This window comes from Lonchura striata, chromosome 3 (genome assembly GCF_046129695.1).
Source record: "Lonchura striata isolate bLonStr1 chromosome 3, bLonStr1.mat, whole genome shotgun sequence".
Taxonomy (NCBI): domain Eukaryota; kingdom Metazoa; phylum Chordata; class Aves; order Passeriformes; family Estrildidae; genus Lonchura; species Lonchura striata.
In genome coordinates, this window is record NC_134605.1 from 99,006,821 (window position 1) to 99,032,943 (window position 26,123).

Consider the following 26,123-nt stretch of genomic DNA (forward strand, 5'->3'; position numbering starts at 1 on the left):
TCTTGTGGGGATATACAGGAATATTGCACCTCTGCCACTGTGTCTGTTCAGGAAGGTGTCACCTGCCTGAGAGTGCTTTGCCAGTGCCCTTAGGGGCACTAAGGGGGTTTAGTAAACTGCACCTTTCTGGTGAAGAAACACTCTTTTCATACAATACAAGTCATCTGCTCCTTCTGTAGCAAGGAAAATTCTCTGGATTTTGTAGGAACCCCCACCTGGTTCAGGGGTCCTGTGTGGTGGTAAAGTCTCTCCTCCAACCCGTGCCTCCAAAGAAAGACTCTGCAGCCTCTTGTTGTTCGGTCTCAAGGCAGTTTATTGTTAGTTGTCTAAAAGATTGTCTTTTCGGGCTGCGGCTGTTTGGTCAGCAGCCCAGGCAGACACACACACACTCCTGGCACCCTCACTGTCTGCTGTCTTCTTCTTCTCTCCCCCTGCCCAGGGCTGCTGCTATCTTTTATATGATATATTACGTGTTACATGTTTACAGTTATATATAATACCTACTACCTATATTACAATGTGCTTTTCTACTCTTAACCAATCCATAAGTGCCAGCATCACCAAGAACATGGAGGCAAAGAAGAAGGAGGAAGAACAGGATCAGCCCACTTTCCTCCATATTAGAACTTCTGACCCCCATGTACAAAGTAAAAACCCCCCTGTACAGGTGCTAAAACCCCCCTGTACAATACTAAAAATTTTTCCCCTCTTCTTTGTAACTGCTTCTACTATACTATCTAACCCTTTGTGACTTGTTCCACCTTCAAAGTTGGTAACTCATTCCATGGCTCAAACTCAAAATCACAGCTCACAGCTGTTTCCAGCTGCTTGCCAGGGTCTAAAATGGTTCTGACCAAGGCCTGAAACCTCCAAAAATGTCTGAGGGACATTTTGAGTTCCAACAGGATTTCACAGCTGTGGATTTGTGGGATGGAAAAAGGATGTTTGAGATGCCCTTAGTAACAAGTATTTCCCAGTTGCATTGTGCTGGGAGAGCTGAGAGCAGGGCCAGGGCTCTAGTTGCTGGACACATTGGACAGGCCTGGCTCTGCACGGCTGGAGTTGTCCCACAGCTGCCTGCATTGCTGTGCTGTTCGTGAGCCCTTGGCTGTAGAAATCAAGGGTATTTCATGCATGACAGACACTTCCCACTCTGGGACAGACCGTGTCCACGGATTTCAGAGCAAATGTGCTTTTTTCTGGTAGCTCCTCTCTGCCCTCTTCTGTTGTTTTGGGATATCACAGGAGCTGCTGGAAGCAGCTGCTTCACAGCAGAGGCTGGTTTAAGTATTCTCTGACCTTTGCAAGAGTGTGTTCAAGCTGGAAAAGGGGCCATGATCCAAAGCCTCCTTGCTCTGAGACAGTGAAGGGAACAAGGGATGGGGAGGAAGGCCAGGCTTTGAAAGAGGAAACTTGCCCTGAAGAGGTGCTGTTGAGATTTGAAGGAGAGTGAGGTCGGGATTAGAAAGATTGTCAGGAGACACTACAAAGTAGGGAAGCAGTGATTCAGGTGGGCTTTCAGATGTCTGTATTAGAGATGAGATCTGATCCCATCACCTGACAGAGCAGGGGAAGGGAATAGTTGAATGGGGAGACAATTATGCTTTGTGAGAAGAAAAGGGAAGAGGGTGGACTAGAAAATTAGTTGATGAACTGGTGGATTGTTGAATGGGGTATTTAAGAAAGCCAGTATAGCTACTCAATCAGGAGCCATCCTGCTTGAGTGGAAGCGTGATCTGATGAGTCTGATGAGATGTGTAGCTGATACTCGCTTGCATGCAGCAGGTAATGCTGGAGTCACCCTGAGGCTTGCGGAGACTTCAAACAGTTTCCCACCCCATGATGGATGTCTGCCGTGGGCAGACAGTCAAGGTGGGGTTCTTCTCCTGCAAAGAAGCTTTTAGATGTCTGAACACAAGCTCGTCATCTTTTGTGTCTATGACTTCATTAGGGACAGGGTGTCTAGAGCCGGGATGCAGCTTTCTCTAGAGGTATCTGCCCCTTCTTGTTGACTGAGCAGGCTTGGCTGTCTTTGAAATGTGGGGATGTTAGAAGTAGGGAAAGGAATCCTTGCAGCCTTTTTTGTGTCTTTGTCCCCCATGTCAGTCAGAATAAATGGTTGTAGGTTCAGGGCATGGGTTTTTGAGGCTGGGATCCATCTCTTCTCAGGTCTGTACAACATGCTGGGCTCTCCTTTTCTTGGTTGGAACCCAATAAAGGTCTTTTAATGAAGATTGCTACTATGTGTGCAGTTAAATGCACATTTCATACTGCTCTTCATAATGTTGGCTGTTGTTCTGTTATCTCTGCTAGGTTACCCGTTAGGCTGCAAAGCAAATTCTGTCCTTTAGCTCTGGCCTGGGGATATGGCCTGCTCTCAGGTCAGTTGAACAATCTGGACAGATTGGTTTCCCCAGGGTTAACTGGCTTTACTGGATCCTGCTTTGCTCAAATCCTGTCTGAGTTCTTGCTCTGTGGAGCAGGAAGGTTGAGGCCTCTTGTCTGAACAGGGCAAGTTGTCTGCACAATGAGTGCAGTTTCCCTGCCCGTTTCTGTAGTTGTGACAGGGCAAGGATCCTGCCATTGTGCTGGAGCACCCCTTCTGTTCTTCCCAATGGGCCCCTGCTGGAAAGCAGCATTGCTTCCAGCAGCTCCCAGAGAAGGGCCCCTGTGGAGGTCTTTGGTCTGCCTTGGTATAGGCTGGGTAATGGGACTGTAGCCAAAAATGATGTCACTGCACGTTAAGGGTTCTATTGTCCTCCTACTCCTTCACTCCCTCCCTCCAAAAAAAAAAAAAAAAGGCATTGTATGCCAGATACTGTGTGAAAAGACTCTTTCTACTAAAAGGGAATATGGAGAGAGTGTAACAGGCATTTTGAGCTCAAGAATATCATGACAGGTTTTTGCTGCCTTTTCACCAAAGGGAAGATGTGGTAGTGTCTCTTAATTTGTGCTCTGGATGACAGAGCAATTAAACAGTACTTTTTTATTACTTTTTTTGTCCAAGAAGAGTGGAATGGTCCAATATTATGGTTATTTGCATCTAATTTGGAGTACCCTTTTGAAACAGAAAATTAGGCAATAAGGGTCGTCTTCTTGGCAGATCCTCCCAAGTGTTGGCAAGATTACTTTGCTTAGAGGAATTCAATTTTCAGAGAGGGTGGATCTCTTGCTGTGAGAACTTGAAGTGAGGCTGGGTGGTACACTACTGATTTATTTTAAGAGCTTCTTCTAGCATAATCCTCCCTTGGTGTTCACTATAGAAAGAATTTAAACTTTTTTGATTGATAAATATTGCATACATTTATATGGATGCCATTGTAATGAAGCAGCAGTCATATGCCTCATTAAAGAAGGTGTTGCCACCTTCAGCAGCACTGACGGGGGGACAGGTTTGACTAGTTGGAAATGAAACTATGAAATGTGATGAGTCAAACATACTTAAAGGAAAGAGATTGGTGTGAAGCCAAGGCTGCAGACCACAAATACTTTGAGGCAAGTACACACAGCCTTTGGAGCAGTGGCATAGGAAAGTCATAGCAAGTATTGCTTACCTGCCTCTTAACACTGACCTCTCCCTACTCTGTCCTGGCTGTTCTGGAAAACAAGCATATGCCGCCCTTGATTTTAAGCATTGCCAACTAGAAGCAAGTTTTCAACCTGGTATTTTATCTGAACTTCATGTCCCAAACCTTGGCCATTGTCTTGGTCTTCCATGTATGAGATCAGAGGATGTTTCCCATCAGCTTTTCTATAGAGAAAACTAGGAGGTGAATTTTTGTTTTTCTTTTCCCTTTTCTGTATTACTTTTTTACCTGATTCTTTGTGGCCATTTTTGTGCCTTTATAGACTTAATTCTCTGTTTTGTGTTTTGTTTCAGCTTTTGTCATTGTTTTTGGAGACTTGTGTTGTTGGTGTGGGGAGATGCATTAGGGTTTTTTGTGGTTTTTTTGTTGTTTATTTGTTGTTTGGGTTTTTTCAACATGTTGTCAGTGTTTTTGCCAAACTGCTGTTTTTAGTTTCTTTCCAACCAACCTAACAAAACCCGGCCCAACAGCTTTATCTTATCAAAGCCTCGGGTGGGAGGAAGCATCACTAGGACTGGGAACCATTATCCCCGGGTTTCCCAGGTGTTGTGAGCAGAGACATTCCTATATTTCCTTGCCTCAGAACAGGATGGAATAGCAATCAGCATTGCTCTTTGTGAGCAGGAATATGTATTTTCCTTTCATTACCATTCCTTTTTGTTTTGTTGATGGAGTAAACTTGTTTGGAGGATGTTTTTTATCTGGAGGTGGATCGTATTTCCCACTTGTCATTCCTTGACATGGTGTGGGACCCATGATGGCCTCTGTGTCAGTCACTCAAATTGGGATTGGTGGGTTTGAATGCAAACTTGCTCTTCTGGGTTGCAAGCAGGATGGTGCTGGGTCTGCCTGAGCAGAGATGGAGTGGATGCAGCCCTCTCACCCATCTACCAGACAAGCCTTTTTTGGAGCATCCGATCCCAAAAGCAGGAGGCAGCTGAGGAGCCCACAGGTGCATGAATTGCCCAATTTTTTATCTCTTTATTGGCTCACCTCCTGTTGATGCAAAACCTGTGGTGTGTGTGGGAGGTGAAGAAACGAATGTGAGAGCAGTAAGATTAGCCACCTCTCAGGTGATCTTACCAAAGTGTGGGTTTGGGGTTTTTTTTCTTCTAAATACAGAAGAGTCTTCCCAGCCCTGCTTTCTTAGACATGCCTTCGTGGATGTGTGCAGGCAGACCTGTGCTTGCTCTGCCTGCACTCGAAGCTGCTTGGCTCTCACCCAGATCTTGGAAGCCACGTAGCTACATTGGCACAAGGTAGTGCCCAGGTTGATGGCTCTGCCTCTTGGAAGGGCTTGGAACTCTGCTGGTGTACTTCATAAGGCTTTTGGACGAGAGATGTTTTGCATCCAACCAGCTTGCAGCATAGAGGAAACATATGGGAACAAATCTTTAGAAAATAACTGGGGTTTTTTTCTCTTTGCTCTTTGTATTTGTCCAAGCCTTTAGAGAAACCATATGTTTTCAGCTATCAGCGTCAAAATTACAAACTATGAGCTTCTGGTTAACTTTTTTTTATTTGAGGGGGAGACACTGTCTTTGTGTCAGAAAAATGGTCTCTAGACCCACTGAATTCCCTTTGCCTACTGTATTTTGGGCATAACATTGAATCTATTTAGCCAAGGCCAAGAAAAGCAGCTGCATTCCCTGGAAAGAAGCTTATTGCAGTTTAACCTGTCTCTGGTTGTTGTGTTGTAGGCTCCAAACTCTGTATATACAAACACAGTCATCCAAGATCAAAAGCATCTTGACAATTTTAAATTGAATATAACATGGACTGAATATGACATAGCCTGGAAGGTCTCTTATGAAGACAGGCTGAAGAGTTGGGGTTGTACAGCCTGAAGAAGAGATGGCTCTGGAGAGACCTTAAAACACCTTCCAGAACCAAAAAGAGGCCTAAAAGAAAGCTGGAGGGGGACTTTTTACGGGGGCTTACAGTGATTCAGAACAAGGGTGAATGGCTTCAAACTGACATATTCAGATCAGGTATTAGGAGGAAAATCTTTACTGTGAGGGTGCTAAGGCACTGTAACAGGCTGCCCAGAGAAGCTATGGATGCCTCATTCCTGGAAGTGTTTAAGGCCAGGTTTGAGATTTTCAGCCTTCTGGTTGGGTGAAATGTGTCCCTGCCCATAGCATCGGGGGTTGGACTAGACTATCTTTAAGGGCCTTTCCAACCCAAACTGTTCTGTGGTTAAAATGAGAGGCTTTTGTGTACTAGTGTGAGAAAAGAGCTAAGGTTTTTATCTGAATTCACAATAGAGAAAAAAATATCCAGTGGACTTGGATTGTTGAGTAATGTCTTAATCCTTTGGACACAAATATAAAGGATCATAAATAGGAGGAGAATACCATTTTCCTGCCTTCTCTTGAAACTAAATAAACGTGGAGCAAGGTGATCAGCCTGGAAAAGTCCCAAACCTGCCTGTGTAGGTCCTTATCCATAAAGATGTACAGGACTTTGCAGGATGGTGCTACCCATGCCTGTTTGCTCTGACTGGTCAGAGTTCATGATGCTAACACCAAGTTGCTCCCCATTGCCTGTGGCAGCCCCGGGTGAGAACCTACACTGCTCTGTTCCAACTGGGCATAGCTGCTGCATATGTCGCCTTTGGACTCATCAGAACTGCTAGTGGTTTTTGTGTGACAGAAGAGTACAGTGTCCAAGATAAACTGAGGAGAAGAGATCTGGGTATGCAAGCCTTCATTTAAAAAAGGCATCTTTCATCTTGCTGACAGAGAGGTTCCTGCAGTGCTTTGATTGCCCTTTAATTATGTCTGTTTTTCCTGGTTTGTTTGAAAGGCAGATCTTGTTAAAAAAAGGTGCTGTGTGGAAAGAACTTGGCTGTCTCTGCTGCCCTTCCTTGAGGGCACGCAGCAGAGCTGTCGGATTAATTTTTTTTCTTCATTATGAAAATGGAAGATTGTTCCTCGTGGATTTGAATGTAGGCACAGTGTGTTCCTCCCACCTTAGGTGAGGAGGGGCATGAGGGGTCGGATGGTTAAAGCAGACAGAGAAGTCATGAGGTCTGACTTCTTCCCACGCTAACTTCCAGCATGATCCCAGAGGAGGTGCTTTAATCCTTCTGCCTTCAGTCTTTTGTTGTGTGCAGCAGGGCTGCCCCAAAGGCAGCAGAAAACCCAGTATGGTGTTGGGGAAAAGAGGCTTTAGAGTGTTGGGGTGAATGCCAGGTATAAGAGGTTAGCAGTTTGTAGCAGCTCAGTTTTCATGCTGTTTGATTTTATCTGATATGCCACCATTGTGGAGCCAGTTGTCTCAATGAGTATCTCAGCTTTTTTTGAAAGGAGTTAGAAAAGGTGTGGAAAAAAATCAACAGGAAAAAAGGGGAATAAATAAAGCCTGCCTTGGGTTAGAGAGAAAAGCCCGGATATGTGATAGCCTAGACATACGTAGTCAAATATAGAGGCTCAACTGCCAAGCAAGCAAAATAACTTGAGTACAGATTTCTAATCCCTTTACAAATCTCAGTTTTAAAGAAAATCTGCGTAACTTTTGAGGGCTTGACTCATGTATGTAAGTGCCCAGGCTTGACAGTGCTCTATTTTTAAGTGCTGTCTTTATGTTGAATCTTGGGAGGTGAGATGAAAATGGTTTTGTTTTTTTTTAAAGTAACAACAAATCTTAATATAGCTGAGAATGCGGAACTGCCCTTAGAAAAATAGGTTGGACACATGAAAAGGAATCTTGCTCAGCAGGCTGAAGACGCAGAGCAACTTCTGTGGTTACATTTTTCTTTCTTCTGGCAATTTTGGGGTGGGGATGTAGCTGATGCAGTCAATTGGCCTTACATTTCATTTCTAATGTAAGTCAAATATTCCTGTACATTAAGAACTTGGCTGAAACTGGAAAAGCTGTTTGCTAAAATTCTGTTTTGTGAAACTTGAGGCAACCTGAAGTTACTCAAAAATAGGAGTTATGGGATGGGTAGGGAGAAGTAGATGTTCCTTTTGAGCTGAAATTGTTTGGTACAAACAGGAGAAGACAGGCTGGCTCTCTGTTGCTTCAGAGATGTGATTAGGTTTTAGTTGTCATCTCCTGCCTAGAGTCCTGAAGATTTAAATGGCATGAAAATGAAGTCAGCTGCATAAAGCCAAAGCTAATCAAATGAGGAGACTCTAAAGTAGGAGGATAATCTTTGGCATCTGATAGGCAATCCTAAATTCCCATGGGATACCTGTGCAGCTCTGCTGTATGTAGTAACAAGTGTTTGTTGTGCTGAGACCAACTCTACCTTCAGCCCAATGGCTTTGTGTGACTGGTAAGCCATAAAAATGGAAAACATGAAGTTAAGTCTCAGAAGAGAAATGACACCATGTGCTAAAGAACTGCTGACTGATGCTGCACACTGAATCTTCTGGTGTCCAGTGGTGTGAAACTCATTTGCAGGATTTCACAGAAATTTTGAGACAGTGGTGGACCTGCTGATGTGGCTGCTTGGGCATGTTTTTCTTTAAGAATGTAGTCATTTTTTCATACAGAAATGAGTTGAGTGAATATTCAGTATAGCTAAATTTAAAATTAAAATTTAAAATGTAAAAATATGCAAACACCAGAGCTGAGGGTCTTTTAAAAAACAAAACCCCTGCTCAGGGAACACAATTATTCAGGGTGTGCATACATCTGATTGCCAAACTCCCAAGCTGGTGAGAGCAGCTCTTCAAACTCCTTGAAGCTTTCCCCCGGGGTGTACCAGCACTGCAGGCAAAATGTCCTTGTAAAGCCAAAGGTAGCAGGAAGGAAAGTGGGGTGGAGAAAAGCGGGCAGAGACATCCTTTGGGTTAGTCTGAGGAAGACTGTGACTAGCTTATTTAAAAATAATTTTCCTGACTGCAATTTGTGATGTATTTAATACTTTCACAAAAAGTTGTCTTGGAACAACGTGAGTTTGGGATGCTGGGGCACAGGCTGGAGGGTGAGCAGGCCCTGAGCACCAGCTCACTGGCATCCTGCACGTGTTCCTGGCTTGAATCCCTGCAGAGGCTGCAGTGTGGGTCTGGGGCTCTGCTGATGTGCTGAGCTGGTCTGGGTTGGTGTTTCACTCATTCCATGTCCCTTGGCACAGCAGGCCTTGGTGGGGACATTGGAATTGGAATCTCTGGGGTGGTGTGTGCACAGGAGGGAATAGGGGGCTGTTTGCTGTGCTGCCCTCTCCGGGCACAGGGGCTGCAGGAAGCACCATGTGAATCCCTAGTATTCAGACAGATTACTATGAGGGAAGTCCCTCACCTGCACTATTTTTCCTCCCTGCCCTGGCTTTTTATACAGCTATATTATCCATGGTGGGAGAAAATCAATGGTTATCAACTATCACCGGATCAGGGTTTTACATTGCTGTCTCCTATCTTTGAAACTGGTAAAAGATATTTCAGAACCTGTGTGAAGAGGACCTTGGACCTTGATAAGCAGCCCTTGGCAAAGGCAAAGCCTGTAGCTTTCCCAGCCTGTGTGGGCCTCTGCAGCTCCGGGAGGTGGCACCAGCTCGCTGCTCAAGTGCTGCTGGTGGAGGCACCACCGAAGGGAGCGATCGGGTCATGGGACGGTGCTCCTGCAAAACCTCTGGGAAGATGCTTCTGGCTCCCAAGGCTTTGGTTATTTTCTAAAGCAGCGAGTTCCCAGCCTTTATTCTTCAGGCAGAGAGGAGAGAAGCCGTTGCAGGTCTTGGTGGCTCGTAAATTCCTGGTAATTAATCCTTACAGCTTCTGAGATGTGCCAGTAATAGGCGTTGTGTCTGTAGAAAAGCCTGGCACACTGCAAGCCCATTATCTAGATACAAAGTACTCTGGACTATATGCTCATATCCACTTAAGGATATTTCTTTATTCTGTTAAGCAGCATTGGACTTGTGTGGTTCTGTATGATTTGTGTTTTTGAGAGGGTTGTTTTGTTGTTTTTTCAAGCAGTTATGAAAATGAAATTAGATATATTCCAACATGCAGTTAATTTTCCCTGTAATTAATTTTTGTAAGAATAATGGAAATGTTTTTTTTACCCTTTCCAGCTGAATGTTAACAGGGTATTGAATGTCTTACTAAGGAATATTCAAAGTAGTGTTCAACTTAGTGTAAAGCTCAGAAATTTTCACTGGAATAATGGTGTTATTTCTGTGTTTAAAGATTACATATTGCCTAATATATTTTTAAAAGTTTTTAATAGCCTTTAGAAAAAAGCCTCAACCAAGTACTTTCAAGTATAAGCTGTGCTTATGTCAAACTCATAGAAAGATTTAACTTATCCAGAGTAACATGAATTTTTTGGAACATGGTTATGTTCTTACCAAGATAATAATAAATGCTGAGCAGTGAGAATTGATTATAGGAGCATTTCCTTTGTTAAAAGTTTGATGGTGACATTTTGGGAGTTCTTGGGTGGGAAGATGGGTGGAGTCTTCCTAAAGTTTGGATGGTCTGTTGAAATCTGTTTTGGACAAAGTGTCTTTGTCTCCTCCAATGGCTTATGTAAAGACTTAAGAATGTTATGTTGCTTCTTGGGGATTTTACCTGGTGTCTCAGAAGAAAGAAGGTGCTGCTTGTAGTGACAAGGACCAGCATTTGGGCCTTAGCACTCCCTGAGTATCCCTCGCTCAGTGGTTGGCCAGGACCCCGTGTGTCACTACTGACAGCTGCTGCTTTCTTCTTCTGCAGGTTTTCATTTCTGTGAACTGCCTCAGCACAGATTTTTCCTCTCAGAAGGGAGTTAAAGGCCTGCCCCTGAATCTTCAGATTGACACTTACAGCTACAATAACAGGAGTAACAAACCTGTCCACAGAGCCTACTGCCAAATTAAAGTCTTCTGCGACAAGGTAAGGTTGAATCAATGTGCCAGTGACTGTTTTGGAAAGGCTGCTCCACAATTTAGCAGCTTTTTTTTTTTTTTCCCCCTAATTGTGTCACTTGCTATTTCAACTCACTGGAAAGTCCTGTCTGTGTTTAAAAAATTTCAACCTCTTCTACTTGGCTCATAGATGATATGATGACCTCAAATAAATTTGTTGCTCCCAAAGTGCTGGAGTGATAAGTGTTCCTGAGCATTGACTCTAGAGAAAGGTCGGCCAGTGGCATACTGACACTAGGAAGAGCCTTAAGTAGGAGAAATCACTGCCATTGACTGGAGCAAGTACAGGCTTGTCTTTTTGCCCAAATTCTGTTGTGTTGGTCCTTTTAAGTTTATTCATGTTTTCATACCGTATTTGTTACAAAAAACCCCAAACCAGTAACTTGCAGAGCTTGTGAACAAAAGATGTACCACCGTGACATACAGCAGCATAAAAAAGCCCATTTAGAAGTTGAATGGGTGCTGTAATTAGACTACTCTGCCTTAACAAATTCAGCACACGGAATTAATGCCTATCCCAAAGCCAGTTTCAATAGAACCTGTGAAAGAAACAGCAAAAGCTGAACTGAAAGCAGCTGTAAAAGCTTAACTGAGTTTGCAAAAAAAGGCAATTTCCCAATTTTCATAACCTGTTCCTGCCTGAGCAGTCTTTTGAAGGTCTTCGGCAAATAATGTGTAATGTTTCTATTTCCAGAGTGACCAAGTGTTCTAGGCCATGATAAATGCTTCCTGGACTTCCCCAGTCCTTTTGATTGCTGTGAACCATGTTGACTTCCAATTTTGCTGATATCCTGCTTGATTTGGGCCTCTTTTAAGGCAGACTCCATCTTCATAGGGCAGACTCTTTCAGGTGATTGCTGAAATGCCTCTCCGTGCAGCTGCAGGGCTGAGGCAGGTCTGTAACCCCCCCTCTCTGGTCCTCGGCTGGCTTTGCTAGACCACTGTGTGATCTTGCCTGGTGTTCCTTAGGGCAGTGACACAAAGTTTCATCTCGTACACCATTATTCTGTCTCTGCTTACCTCCCAAAATATACGGTGCTTCTGCACTGTGCTCCTGCTGTAGCATCCCATTAACTCACCCTTCCACATTCTGTTGTCTATCCACAGGCTTTTAAATGGGTTCCTCTGCATTCCTGCACAGCTGGGAGAGCTGCCTGTAGCTGTTCCTGTTGTGATGCTTTCTGCAGAGAATTTACAGGGACTTAGCAAAAGCTCTCCAGAGCCATCTTAAAGACTTGCCAGTATGCCTAAGAGGTTTGGGTCTCATGAGATTTCTTCAGGCCTTTTAATTTTCCTGTTTTCTTTTTCCTGTTTCAATATGAGACTGAAGCAACTGTGTCATCTAACATTTTTTCACCAGAGTAATCTGGGAGTCGGGTGTGCTATCAACCTCTTTTCTCCACAATACAATACAGACTTTATACAGGGGAGGGAGGGATCTTTTACTCTTAAATTGTCCAATCAATTACTGACACAATGCTAAAATGACTGACAGGCTTGTGCCACTGCTAATAAGACAGATTGGTTAATAAAAAGGCAGGTGTGTAGTCAGATATAGACGCCAATGGCTTCCTTCAAGCTATGGCAGAAATTTCAGCAAACTAGTAATATAGTAATGCTAATGCATCTTTTATTTTCCTTTTGGGATTTTGACTTACTGTCCTGATTTATTCCTCCAAATTCTGAATTGTACCTGAATTAAAAGAGGAGGGAAGTAAGGGAGGAGAAATGCAAATCAAAATCAGAACAGGATAATAAAAAATAAAACTAAATCTTAAAGTACCTTCCTTTCATCCTTCTCGTTTCTTCAGGCTCAACTTCACTCCCTAATTCTTCCCCTTGTCCTCTGCAGCAGTGCAGGGAAATGGGGGCTGTGGTCAGTTCTTCACACATCTCTGATGCTCCTTCCTTCTGGGATGTTTGGTTTTCATTTACTCGTGTGTAGTTTCAGGACCTGAGAATGTTATGGCACAAGCTTCCTTCAGGCTTGGCCCAGCAATATTTGGGCTGAGCAGGGATGAGGCTGACCTGTCCCAGAGGAAGAAGACCTCCTCTATTCTGAATGGTTCCTCAGCTGTGCATCCACATGAGGAGAATTAAATACAGGGTTTCACTGACTAGAGCTCGTGTTGCCCTCTGGGATCTGCTGTTACTCTGCCAGTAATGGGCAGTGCTGTGGGAAGGCTTTCATGGGATGGTGGGAACAGATGAGTGAGATGCTGTTGGAAGGAAAGAGCACGCACAAGGCTGCTGGAGCACTGATGTGAATGGGCAGCAACATGGAAACTGCTCTTTGGTTGCATGATCACAGAATGGGGTTTGGGTTGCAGAGCACCTTTAAAGGTCATCTAGTCTAGATCTCTGCCATGGTCAGCAATACATTCCACTAGGCCAGCTTACTCAAAGCCCCATCCAACCTGGCCTTGAACACTTCCAAGGATGGAGCATCCACAGCTTCTCTAGCCAAGCTGAGAGTGCCTCATCACCCTCATCAGAAAAATATTTTCTCCTTATGTCCAGTATAAAACTGTCCTCTTTCAGGACAATTCCCTGAGCTCTGCTGGCAGGGCAGAAAAGCCTAGTATCAAGACATAACTTTCTTTTTTAATGTGGATTTTGAGACATTTACCTGAGCTCCAGTAGCCTGCATCAAGTTGACTTTCAAGCACGGAATGTGAGGGCAGAGATTTTCTCAAAATGTGTGCTCTTGTTGAATCAGCATGTTCTCCACGAGGAGGCAGATGCTGTTCTGTAGCAGAGTGTTTGAGTAGCACAGCTTTATTATTTCTACATGAAAGGTAAAAATCAGATCTGGAACGGAATTAATCTTTCTGCTGTCAAGCTTAGATGTGACTGCTTTGGTAAGGGATGACACAGAGGGGTTAAGGTCCAGCTGTGCTGAGGTTTAGGTAAGATGTATTCACTGTAGTGGGCTATATCAGCTTTACTGGGTCAAGCAAAGCTGGCAATGCCTGTGTCTTCATGTGTAATTTTTTTCTCTCTTTCACCACAGCTCCCTGAAGCTGCTTTTTTCCCTCTCATTGGGAGGAAGAAGAGATTATATGTGTTAATGTGTATCAAATACCTTGGCCAATTTTCCTTTTTATTGCTGGTGCAGATGAGCCTAGTGCTACCAGCAGGCATAGGCAGCCTGGCATCTATAGAACATCAATTTACTGGGAAGTAAGGAGGGCTGTTCCTCTTCTCCCATGCACCGTTAGGCACAGATTGCCACCCCATGGCCACATGAGTTTTGACACCTCATTTGCTATAGCTAATGAAGTCTTCCTCCAGGACCATGCGAGGCTGTGGGTGTGTTTGGGCAGCTTTGAAGGAGAGGCAATGAGAAATAATGGCTTGGTGTGGCCAGGTAACTGTTACCTTTTGCCCTGCTTTGATACTGGGAAACCAGGTAGAACTTGTGTATACTAGTTTTGGTGACCTGGTGGTAGCACCAGGACTGAGTGTTGGCCATCTTCTGTGGGCGTATCACTTCATGCTTACCACTTCTGGCAATATGACATCCCTGACTTAACCCACAGTCACATGTGAGGTCTGGGTAGAGCTGGAGGAATGAACACTATTCCAATGCTTCTATCTTCCTTTTTTTTTTTCCATCACAGCTGTCTGCACCTTGCAGAAAAAATGGCAATATGGCACTGTTGCTTGGTTTGGAAGGCCAGGAGCGGCAGTGCAGGCATGAACCCAGTTAGAGAATCTGTGGGTTCCACCTTGGCCTGGCCATGATAAAAAGAGAAGAAATAATCCCTGCTTTAAAGCAATGCATGTCTGCAGCTTGAGCCCAGTGAAGGCTGGTGCAGCTGCTGCAGGCTCTGTGTGAAATGTGCAGGAGGTATCTTGCACTTGGTGATTCACATGTGGTGGGACATCTGTAGATTTTAATGACAATCAAGGGAACTCCTAAACTGGGGGAACCTGCAATTCTGTATTGTTTTAAACACTTAAAACTATACTTTTATCTAATGCTTTACACAATCGTTATAGATATGGGTATCTTTTGTCACCATATCTCCATCTGACTTGTAAGAAAGCAAGTATTTGCATTTCGGATATGGTTGTTGGATTTCATTAGATGATAGACTCAAAAGTAAGCAGATCTCAAAGCTGGCACACTCTGGCAAACCTGCAGCTTGGGTCTGTGGATCTGACCTCCACAAATATAGCTCTGGAAGAACTGGTGTTTTGCCTCTGCAGCTGAAGAAAAACATCAAAAAAATAAAAATACCTTCTCTCTCCCCCTCTTCTTCTTCATTTCCCCCATTGCTTTCCCTTAATCTATTGTCTGACAGGGAGCAGAGAGGAAGATCAGGGATGAAGAGCGAAAGCAAAGCAAAAGAAAAGGGAAGTGCACCGATCCCAGCTCTCAGTTGAATGCCTGTAAGTAGAACTTATTCCATCAGTATTTTAAATATTGGATTTAATTTTGGTTACAAATAGCTTGTGCAGTAGAACTCTCAAGTTAATCTTTATCCTCTGTTGACCAGTGCTTGTTTTAAGCAATTCCTTATGGAACATTGCTCATTGTGCTTTGCAACACACTGGGTCATTTAGGGATTCATTCTGTATAGTTCTTTCTATCCAAGACAGGGTCCTGCTGTATATTCAGTCAGGTATGGATTGTAGCAGTTGAAGTGCTGGGGTGAGGTGGGATTTTTGGCCAATGCTGGAGCCTCTCCCAATCCAGGTGGCAGTCAGAATGATCAGTTCCAAATATTTTCAACTTGATCCTAAACTTAGGTTTTAACTTACATTAAAAATGTGTTTGCAGCTCCTCAACAAGGCTGTAGCAGCCTTGAGGCTGAGCCTCCAGCCTCTCAGCCCTATGCTCACTCTTCCAGAGCAAAGTGGTCCTTAGCAAGTAATTTTGAAGTTTCTGCATGTGTGAAGTATGTGGAGACCTCAGCATGTAAAGGATGAGGAGTTTTTTCCTGCTGAGCATCTTCCTTTAGCTGCTGCAGATGACAGATGCTGTGTTTGGATGACTGGTTCTTCACCAGCAGAGCTCTCAGAGGAAGATCTCTCCCTGCTCTGTGGGCACGGGGCCAGTGTGTGCTCTCGCCTGCTCGGTGTTAGCAGCCCGGCTGGCTCAGCCGGCACGCTGCTCTTGGCTCACCATGCAGGCTTTTCCTGACACAGCAGGTACAGGCTGCTGGAGCAGCTTCAGAAGATAGTGCTGAAGGGAGCCCATTTGCTCAAGGGAAGTCGTGGAAAGGGCTGGGTCTCTGGTTTCTTTCGAAGTACGTCACAAGAGGCAGGTTTAGCACAGGGTTAGTGTTTCACAAATGAAGCAGCCCCAGCGGCTCCCACAAGATTACTGCAGGCAACCCTTGCATCATGGCTGGAAAGGGAGGGCAGGTTCAGTACACATTTCCCAGGATCTTACAATTTGACAAAAGCTGCTTTCCAATGTTAATTTTCTAGGCTTGGGCATAGCCCGATGTGATCCTTATTTTCCTGGAAAGTACGATCTTTGACTTTTAAATTCTTATGTGGGAAGTTTTTGATTCCTTAAAGCCATAAGTTGTTATACTTACCCCCAGGATCACAAATGCCATGTGTACATAAACTCTTCAACAGCAGAAACAGTTGGTGGCTTTTGGGCAAAGCAGAAATCAAGCAATTACAGAATTCGAGCAATCTTTAAAAAAATCCATTTTGCAAGGAGAAAATCGTGTATTTTCTACTGAGGACATGAGAAATGGTTTTGTTTAAAAGGCATTTATTTTGTTTGGAGTCGGTTTGCAGTCATATGGATATTTTCCACTTGGTAAAATTAAGTCTTCAACTGTGATAGTTTGACATGAATGTGTCTGAAATGCAGTTTAAGGTGCCTTCTGCCTCACTTTCTCCTCAGAGGGTCTTTGTGGATGAAGTCTGTTCTCTTGGTGGGTTGTGTCACTTCAGGTGGTACATTGTGAGAGCCAAAGGGCTCTGTGGGAGATGGATCCTGGGGGAATGGACTAGGGGCTGGCACCCTGAGGTGACCAGGATGAACAATGGGAGGAACTGGAATGTGAAACTTGGAACTGTGGAATAAAAATGTAACTTTAAATATAACAACTTGAACAAACCAGTATTTATACTACCTCTGTAGTATGGTGCTACTGTGGTGCTGTCTCTTTAAGGTGCTCCCAATTGGTAACACACAAAATTCCCTTTGTCTTCTTTGTATCCTCCCGGCATAGGAACACCAGCAGGCTTTGAGGGAGAAGGTGGGGCAGGGACTGATTTTTGCCCTCTGTTTGGATGGCTGACCGCAGTACCTCTCTTGGGCTGAGTGTATTGTCCACCCTAAGTAATATCTAAACAAAGCTGAGTTGCTCAGTTGGAGAGGTGGAGAAAGCTTTGACTCTGTGAAACAAGCCCTTGGGGCCCAGGCCCTCAGCTGAGAGGGAGACAACCAAAGTGCAAACTCCTTTACCACAGGAGCTTTTCTCTCTGACTGCAAAATACCCTTATTCAGCAGTGTATGTACTTTTCAAATGATGTAGGGCCCATCAGGGCCTTCAGTGTCCTCTATCCTGAACTTTCTCTGCAGTTTCTGATGTCAAAGTGCCCATGCTGCCCTCACACAAACGTACCGACATCACCATCTTCAAGCCCTTCATGGACCTAGACACTCAGCCTGTCCTGTTCATCCCTGATGTTCACTTTGCAAACCTGCAGCGTGGGGCTCACGTGAGTAAAGCTCATGGGTGTGGGGCTGAAGAGGTTCTGAGTTGTATTTGCAAAAGGCCTGGGATGCTGTGTTGTGTGCATGTACATATGAAATGTCAGATTGCATCAGTGCTGTAATCAAACACAGGCTGCGTCTCATATGGGCAAGAAATGTTCCTCCAAGATACATTGGCTGAAGTTAACTGGGGGTGTTTCACCCTAAAATTATCTTCCTATCACGTCCAGTTTCTGTGAACTTGAAAGGATTTCTCCATTGCATGAACTGCAGGGTGGTTTTCTCTCATTGCATCTCTTGGGATCCTGTTGTACAACACAGACTCATCCGGATGCCTGCTGCAGGGTGAAAATCTACCCTGTGGAACTGGCACGTGTGTCAGCTCTGTGATTGACTGCCAGAGCGCCCTGCCTCAGTGTTCCTGGAAATTCCAGCTTACAAGAAACTGGAAGGGAAACGATTAGCATGCAGCCAGGTTTCAAAATCTTGAACTTTGCTGTGCTGGGAGTTCTGCTGTGCTCTAACATAATTATAAACTCTACTTTTTAAGAGCATTGCCTGAACTCCTAGTAAAGGATGGAGAATAAACTTACATCCATAAGGCTGACATTCGTGCGTGTTTTTCTACAAAGGCTCTAGTGCTGAGTTTTGTCAGAAGATTCTACACCAGTCCAGGAAAAAACTATTTAGCTTCTTTTTGTTCCTGTCTCTCATTTGAGAGCTTTTATTAGCTTTATATGAAAAAAGGTAAAGAAGATGTTTACTGGCTTTTGGAGCCAAAGTGTAATTTGATTTAGCGTTAAAAGGTTATAAGAGAAAATTAACTCTAATTCTGGATTACATACAAAAATCTCCCCTTTATTTTTAAAGGTCCTTCCTGTTGCATCAGAAGAACTAGAGGGTGAAAGGTAAGAGCTATCCTTCAACCTCCTGACATCCTGCCCTCAGATAAAGGGATAAGTCCCTGTAATTCTACCAGTCCTAACTTTTTGCCCTGTCAATGGCAGCTCCAACCTGAAGAGAGGAACTTATATTGGTGAAGAGGACTTTATTGCTACTCCAAATAAGATGACCAGAATAGAAGAGCCAAAAAGAGGTATTTTCTTCTTTCAGAGACTGAATTTTTGGAGTATTTATCCATCATGATAGAGAGATGCATCTGAGGTTAAATATTTTTTTAATTCATATTGATGTTTACTTCAGAATGATATTGCTGGCTTTGAGTAGTGACAGTTCATGTATCAAGATATGGCTCAGCTGTGCAAGTATGTTATATTGTGAGAATTTCTGGGGATTTCTGCCAACTCAGACAATAATAGGTCCTGAACCTATAAGGAAAGAGTCAAGACGAGGTGAGCAGCTTACCAGTATCCCAAATGGACTGGGGCAAAGAATTCATCATGTAATCTGCTACAAAATACTCTGGAAATCTCCAGGGCTTCAAGGAATGAACACCAAGAACTGGTTCTGGATATAAAACTGATGCATCTTTCATGGTGCCAGGAAATGGGATGTTCACCTCTGAAAGCCAAGCTAAGAGAATATTCTGCTTATTTTTAACTGAGTTTCAGTCTTTGCAATTTCATGTTGCTGTGGTGTTGTGGAAGGAGATGAGAGGTCCCTTTGGGGTGTTGGAGGTGGTGTACCTGATTGATAATAGTTGTGTTTGGAAGGACTGCAACAAAGCTTGAAGTATTAAACCTATGAAGAAGCAAATGCTAAGTCTAGCAAGTCTGACCATAATGGGGCTGCACTTCTGCAGTCTAGATAAACTAGTAAAGAAGGATGAATTTTATAGAAGGAAATCAAATTTCTTGGGTTTTTTCACGTTGCTGTATGCCATAAAACAAGCCCCATGAGATTCTCTCTCCTTTGGCTGACTCTCATCTGACCTGTGCTGTAACTGAGAGTATTTGTCCTGTCTTCCTTTTTCAAAGCTACAGTCCTCCCTTATTAAAACTGCCTTTAACAGGCAAATTGGGAAATGCATCAAGTGCTGTGCTGTCCTCAGTTCACTTTGTTCCATCAGAAATGCCAGCAACCGTTTCATGTTGCAGGTGTGTCAAAGCTGTGTTGAACCCTTGCAAACAATCCAGGCTGCAACACCTAGTCATTAGAAGATGGATTAAAGACAGCAAAGCTGTTGTCCAAGCTCTCTTGCTCTCCTGGCTTATTCCTCAGCCTTAATGCAGTTTTTAATGAGGCTGATGTTGCATGCAATGAGTCTGTGCTAGCTTGAGAATGCTAGGGATGCTCACCTAATTGGGGTTCTTGCTCTTTTCATTCCCCTGCTAGCAGGAGACCAAGCCTCCATTGTATGTCAGCTCTGGTGGTACGAGTATTACTGAAACACAGCAAGGGGCAGGAAGAAAGATGAGACAGCACAGGAAGAGCACAGAACTGTACAAATAAATTATTTTAAAATTATGAGGTGGCCAGGATGGCTTCACCTGCTGTGATAGCATCTGTCAAATAATTTGACTGTGGAAAGTCTTATGGCAAATGACTGTAAGATATAGAGGATCCCAAGAGTCTCAAAGATTTGTGTTTTATGTTCTTCCTTTATTTGTTTTAAATATGACCTTTTTTTTCATAATAATAGAGAAAATAAAGAAAATACAGAAGTACTTTGACAATAAAGATGCTTGAGCATACAATGGCTTTATGTGCAAGAAGCAAGATGTGAGCTAACCCAGCAGTGGGTGTTCGTGCTACAGTCTGAAGCGTATACTGACTGTGTGTATGTCTGTTTCTTCATGAGATCCTCAGTGGATGTCCCCATGTGCTTAACCACTGTGGGATAGAAATTTTTCCTGAGGAACAATTGCACAGTTAATTCCTCTCCAAATTGCTTTCCAGTGTTGCTGTATGTCCGAAAAGAGTCAGAGGAAGTCTTTGATGCACTAATGTTAAAGACACCATCTCTGAAAGGCCTAATGGAAGCGGTAAGTAATGAGGCTGGTTTGTAATCCTTGAGAAAAAAATTCCTGACTACCCAGTCCTTACACACTGGCCAGTCACAGGAGTCAGACTTTCAGTCACAGCTTGTGTCCACACATTTCTGCTCTTCTGAATAAGAAGAATAAGGAAGATTTCCTTTCAATACCATAGAAATGAATGCAAATAATGTGTTAATTTATTGTTAAAGGAATTCAGGAAGCTTGTCTTTCAAGTACCTTACCCCACATCTGTGGGGCCTGGGTGTAAGAAGCCTTCCTGAAGATCCAGGTCTGTCAAACTTGATTGGATGTTCCTCTTGTCAGAGAGGGTACTTTTGTTAGGAGATGGAATGATTTGCAGAATGTGTCTGGTGGCTTGGGTTTGTTTCAGCCTTTCAAAGCCACGTTTAGGGCCCTCCCCTGCCCTTTCACAAGCTGGTATTGCAGAGCTCCAAGTCCCAGCCTCTGTGTGTTACTGAACACTTTTATATATCTGTGCACACGTGTGAAATTGCTCTCTGCTGCTTGACTTCCAAAATAGCCTTCCACTATCCTTGCTGCTGTGTAGAGCAAGGGAAGTACAGAGCTTAAATCCAAGGAATGGTGTAATGTTTGGCATGAGCTCAGAACTGACATTTGTCTGTCTCTTTCTGTGACTAATGCTTCTGCTCAGAGAACAGGGGCTTTGGGGACATACAGGCAGGCCTGGCCATTAACTTTTGGTTGTAGAGATAGCTCTGTAACCAGAATCTTTATCTCTTCCTGGCTCTGAGGCTTTGCTAGCTGGAGGGTGAGGGCTAATGGAGAGAGGGGTTGAAGGCTGTGAAGTCCTCCCTTACCCCATAGTCCTGAAGTGAAGCTGCACCTCTGTTTCAGTATATTTCTTAAAACAAGGAGCCTGGGGGAAATTCCCTGTACATTTGCATGTCAAAGCAGTGCATTGGTTTGGTACTTACTGTCAGTATGATAGAGCAGTTTGCCAAAGTAAACCAGGCTTAGGTTACCGACCTCACGACTTTCTGGAGGCTGTGCAGTGAAGTGCCATGGTCTGTGGCTGTGGCTCCACACTGATGTCACCCTGCTGAGGAAGGAGACTGTTTCTGATCACGTCATGCCCTTAGCAGCAGAGGTCCTCTCTCTCTTGCTATTTTCTTCTTTCAGCCACTGGCATGCCTAGCTTTCACTTGATCCCTCTGACACTAAATTTAAAAATGTTTTCAGTATGCTAAGAGAACAGAGAGCCAAGAGAAAATGAGAGTTAGGGCATGGGCTTTAAGTAGGTGAGTTTTTGAGTGTAAGGACAGGAGGTTGCTGTATGAGAAGTAAGTATCCAGATTCAAACATGATTAAACTTTTTGCACAGAAGTTAGCTGAATGCAGAGAAGGGGTTCTGATCTGTAGATAATATGCTATAGTTTGGGATTTAGTGTTGCCTTTATAGAGCATAGTAGTTGTCCTCATTTGCAGGCTTTTTGTTGGAGTTATTCCTTTCTGTAAAATAGAAAGTGAAAGACAATGACAGCAGTCTCCTTGCTTCACCAATCATTGCTTTCTTTTGTTCTAGATATCTGACAAGTATGATGTTCCTTTTGATAAAATAGGAAAAATCTTCAAAAAATGCAAAAAAGGGTGAGTATGTACCTGTGTAGTAACTACCTAAGAATAAGAACACCTTTTTCAAACCAGCAGATCTGCTGTAGACTTCCCCCATGAACTGCAGATATGTGAATGCCATTTACTGTTACATGTGTGTGCACACAAGTACACACATTTCAGTATCATCCACAGAGCTGAAGACTATAGGAAGGGTTCTATAGAAATATGTAGTCTAGCTTCCTGTGTAAATACAAGTCACTGACCCTCTCTGAGCTAATTGTTATTTGAACCAGGGTTGATAATGTCAGAGGAAGAAGAGTTCAGTGTGTTAAAAGACTCCCAATGATGAAGAACCTCCTTCAACCCATGTTAAATTGTTCCAGTGGTGATTTGGCTCACTATATCTGCATTTGGCTACAGTTACTGAACCTGAGTTGTATTTTTGTGGGCTAAATTGAAGAGAACTTAGTTGTGAAGTGTCTGTTTCTCCCAGAGGCCATACTTCATCATCTTTTTATTTTGTCGCATAAGTGAGTTTCTGAACATTGTCTGATTTTGTTTTATCTTTTAATTTCTCACTAATTTTCTTGGGTTGTCTATAAGTGATTGTCAGTTTGGTGTCTCAGCCCCTTCTCCTTCTAGCCAGAATAATACACCCTTCCAGGGTTGTGCTTTCATAGCATAATTACCCCACCAGAACCGCTGCAAAAAGCTTAAAATCTGTGATATCTAAATCACTGCTAAGCAGAGCTTTGTGTGCATGTGCACACACACACACACACAGAGGTATTGACCTTTCTGGCAAATGAAAGAAGTGGCCAAGCACGGGTGGTTTTGTGCTGATAGTTTATAACTGCCAAGCAAACCCATTCAGAGCCCCAGGTGCCTGCAGCTTCAGGATTCTGCCGGTTCCAAGATCTACCTCCCTGGTCCAGGAGCCAGATTTAATCCTTCCATTCAGACCTGGAGAAGTGTGGCTGCCAGCCTTGATGGCAGGGTTGGGTCAGAACAGCCAGGTCTGCTATGGGAAGCAATAAATCGGAGAGAGATGAGCAGGATCTTGTTACCCTTGGGCAGTCCAGGCTTTTTTAGGTTTGAGAGTGCCGTTGGCATTTAGAACTGATTTGTTTTGTTTTTTCAGAATTCTGGTCAACATGGATGATAACATTGTGAAACACTATTCTAATGAAGATACCTTCCAGCTGCAGATTGAAGAGGTTGGAGGATCTTACAAGCTGACTTTGACTGAGATCTAAGATCACAGATCACTGTGGATTTTAAACAAAGGTCTCAAGTGAACATTTTCCCATAAATTCAGTATGTTGAGCAAAACACTAATCACCTCCAGAAGAAAGCCAGATGTTTGACTTGTTCTGGGGAGCAGAGCAGTGGTTTTGCTTAATACATTTGTATTTGTCTTCTTGCTCATGATCTTATTTGCACTTGAAATGGGCAAGCAAAGATACTGGCAATTAAGTGGAGAGCATGTATATTTTTTTACTAGTGTGTAAACCACTAGTAGGTATTTGAGGGGAAATCTCCTGGAAGGTGGCCTTTTAGACTGGTGATGTCTTATTTATCTATTCAGTAACCATGTTTGAGCCTGTTATCAGCTGATACCATTTTACTGGACTGTGTTCTGCTAGGGAGAGCTGCAAAACTACTAATTGATGCTAGTAGGAGTTGCATGCAGGTTGGAAAAAAGTCTATAATGTTTACTTGTGATCAGGGCAGACTGTTGAAATCACTTGTGTCATTTGGGGGGAATGTAAAACTGCCTAGCCTATGAAGAACTCGCCTTAGTAACTGTGTGAACTCTCATCAGATGAAGCTATATTGTATATAAGTGCAATATCTTTTTGAAGGTTTGTAAATGTGTACATATAAGCAATATATAATATATATAAAAGATGGTGTTCTGTATATACCGTGAATATATTCAATGAAGCCCATCTAAAAGGATGCCATATACAGAGAAAACATATTTAACATAGATATTTAAAAATGGACAAACCCTTATCATGCACCAAAGGTGAGCACACGTTTGTACATTCATAGAAGGCACAAGAGACCTGCTTGTTAAACATGGATCTTCCTACATAGAAGAAAGAAGATATCAGCTCTCCTAAATCCTCATGCACAGGCAGGTGATGCAAGTCCCGGTTTCTGTCATGAATTGCCACTAAACAGCTGGGTGCTGCTGTTCTGGGAGGTGGTTTGGGCCAAGTCTGAGAGCTGGTTCACAGGAGGAGCAGGGCAGATGAAGTTCTCTTGAAGTCTTGTGTTTGGGGGTCAGGAAGAAAGTCTCCTGGAGGGTGAGTTTTTTTACTGTAGCAGTGTCCTTAAGGCTCAGCAGGGTCCTGCCCACACTGGCAGCTCAGGCTGGATGAACCCATGGGCTAGAGGAGCTAGCTTGCAAGGCCTAGGATGCCAACAACAGAAAATGCACGGGCAAGGCTTTTGAGAGAGGAAGGTGCCAAAATGGTTCAGCAGGCCAAGTGTTAGCAGATAGTAAGGCCTCCAAGTAGGTTATGCTGTCTTGGTGTTTGTACATACCATGGACCTGCTGCTGAGCTGGAGAGACCCAATGGGCACAGCAGGCATCCTGAGCCCCAGCTGGGAGTGCCAGACACCTCCAAAGAGTACTGCCCTGTGCTATTTACTCTTCATGTGCTTATGAAGGAAAGGCACTCTTTGGTTAATAGCAAATGAAAGAGGAGCATTTAAAGGGCAGCACTAAGGCAAAAAACCTCAGTTACATAGTGGGCAGATGAACATGAGTGCCAGCTCCAGTGTCATAGCTTTAGTTAGGGATCTGGGAATGAAAGAGATTTGTAATATTTTCAGACAGTACGAAGCTGTACATACCTCACCTAGGACATGAAGGTCAACCTGAAAAGACTGGAGAAATAGTCCAGAAAAGTAGCATATGATTTTACTTAATAATTAATGTTTCTACTTAATGGTTAACGAACTGTAACCTACTATTTTTTAGCGCTGTCATGATGCTGTTTGGAAGAGGGAGGCAAATGCCACATTGAGGAGCATGATCTCCAAGAAATAGGAGACCTGCCCTCTGTGGCTCTGCTTGGCACCGCTGGGGCCTCCACTGGAGCACGGAGCACGTGGTCCTTTGGCCAAAGCTCGTGGCTTCTGAGGAGAAAGGCCTGCATGGTCTGGCTGATGAGGGGTCATGTTCAGATGGGATGATTGATGGAGCAGCCTCCTGCCCCATGGACATGTCCTCCGTATCCATGGCAAGCACAGGGAGTAGTGGATGTAAATCACAGAATTTCAGGCTGTGTGTTGAGGCAGTTTTCTCCAGTGAGAGCAGGTTGTCTGTCCATAGAGGCAGTGGTTTGGCATCAAAGGTCTTCAGAGCCAGGCTAAGCAAAGGTGTTTTTGGACTGTCACAGGTGTAATTGATTCTCTCTTGGTGGTGAGTCCAGGTGACCACTTGAAGTCCCTCCTCACATTTTTTAATGATATATATAAAATACAGTATTTTGGAATTTGTATTTGGATCAATCCTGAGCTGGTTCATTCCATTCCCCCCCATCTATTCCCCTCTCCTTCCTTCTCTTTTGTTGATGGGCCCCAGCAGAGGGTTGGTGATGCTCTGGACACTGCATGCTCCCCTCCAGCAAGCTGCTCACAGATGCACCTGTGCCTGTGAGCATGTGGCCAGAACACTCACGTGGGCTCAAGGCTGATGTGCAGCACGGTGCTGAAGAGACTTGGCCAACCCCTGCCACCCTGTACAGGAATCCACCCCGGGCAGAGCAGCCACGGGACTCGTACCCAGCCAACACCAGCCTCCTGCTTGGGCTTCCCTTCGGCAGTCACGGGAATCATTTTACTATGGCAAGGGAATTTTTTAAAAAACCTGATATATAGAATACATATATATATTTACACATTTTTATTGAAAGTGGAAGTTTTATTACAGAAACTTGGTCTAGGGTCAGGGAAGTAGATTTAGAATCTCCATAGAACTAAGATTGACATGAATGTTATTTCTTTTTACTGCTTAATGAAGTATGTGAACTAAATCTGATGATTGTTTTCCACTATAAGATATTCTGGGACACGGGTCTTATAACAGTAGCAGCAATGTCATGTATGTTTTATGAAACTGAGGGGTGTTTTTTTTTGTTTTGCCTGCTGTTTTTTAATTGAAAATGTATTTTAAACCAAGCTATTAAATTTTATATGTTCATTTCTAATGATGAGTCTTCTATATAACAAATGCATGTGCTCTTATGCGTTCAATTTTCCTCTGACATGGATTCTATAAAACCTGGTGATTGTTTCCTAGTTTCTCCTTGCAGAAGAAAATAATCCTAGTGCCAGCCTTGCTGTTGTTATTCCCACATAAGAAATGGCCAGCTCCATTCTCATTCCCTGCTTTATTCCAGCTGACCTCATTCAGTTCAGTGTGTGGGGAA

The 26,123-nt window shown here is 43.6% G+C and overlaps 1 protein-coding gene across 2 annotated transcripts in view; it reads left to right on the top strand.

Annotated features, from left to right (window-relative positions):
- Nucleotides 1-25,901, top strand: part of GRHL1 (grainyhead like transcription factor 1) — a 48,639-nt gene extending 22,738 nt beyond the window's left edge. For both annotated transcript variants that reach the window (XM_077782425.1, XM_021525420.2), the window contains exons 9-16: nt 10,256-10,414; nt 14,757-14,844; nt 17,006-17,145; nt 18,011-18,048; nt 18,148-18,236; nt 20,000-20,085; nt 21,644-21,708; nt 22,817-25,901. In XM_077782425.1, the coding sequence (XP_077638551.1) occupies nt 10,256-10,414; nt 14,757-14,844; nt 17,006-17,145; nt 18,011-18,048; nt 18,148-18,236; nt 20,000-20,085; nt 21,644-21,708; nt 22,817-22,931 (780 nt within the window). In that variant the 3' untranslated portion in view covers nt 22,932-25,901. The remainder of the gene's footprint in view (nt 1-10,255; nt 10,415-14,756; nt 14,845-17,005; nt 17,146-18,010; nt 18,049-18,147; nt 18,237-19,999; nt 20,086-21,643; nt 21,709-22,816) is intronic.
- The last annotated feature ends 222 nt before the right edge of the window (nt 25,902-26,123 follow it).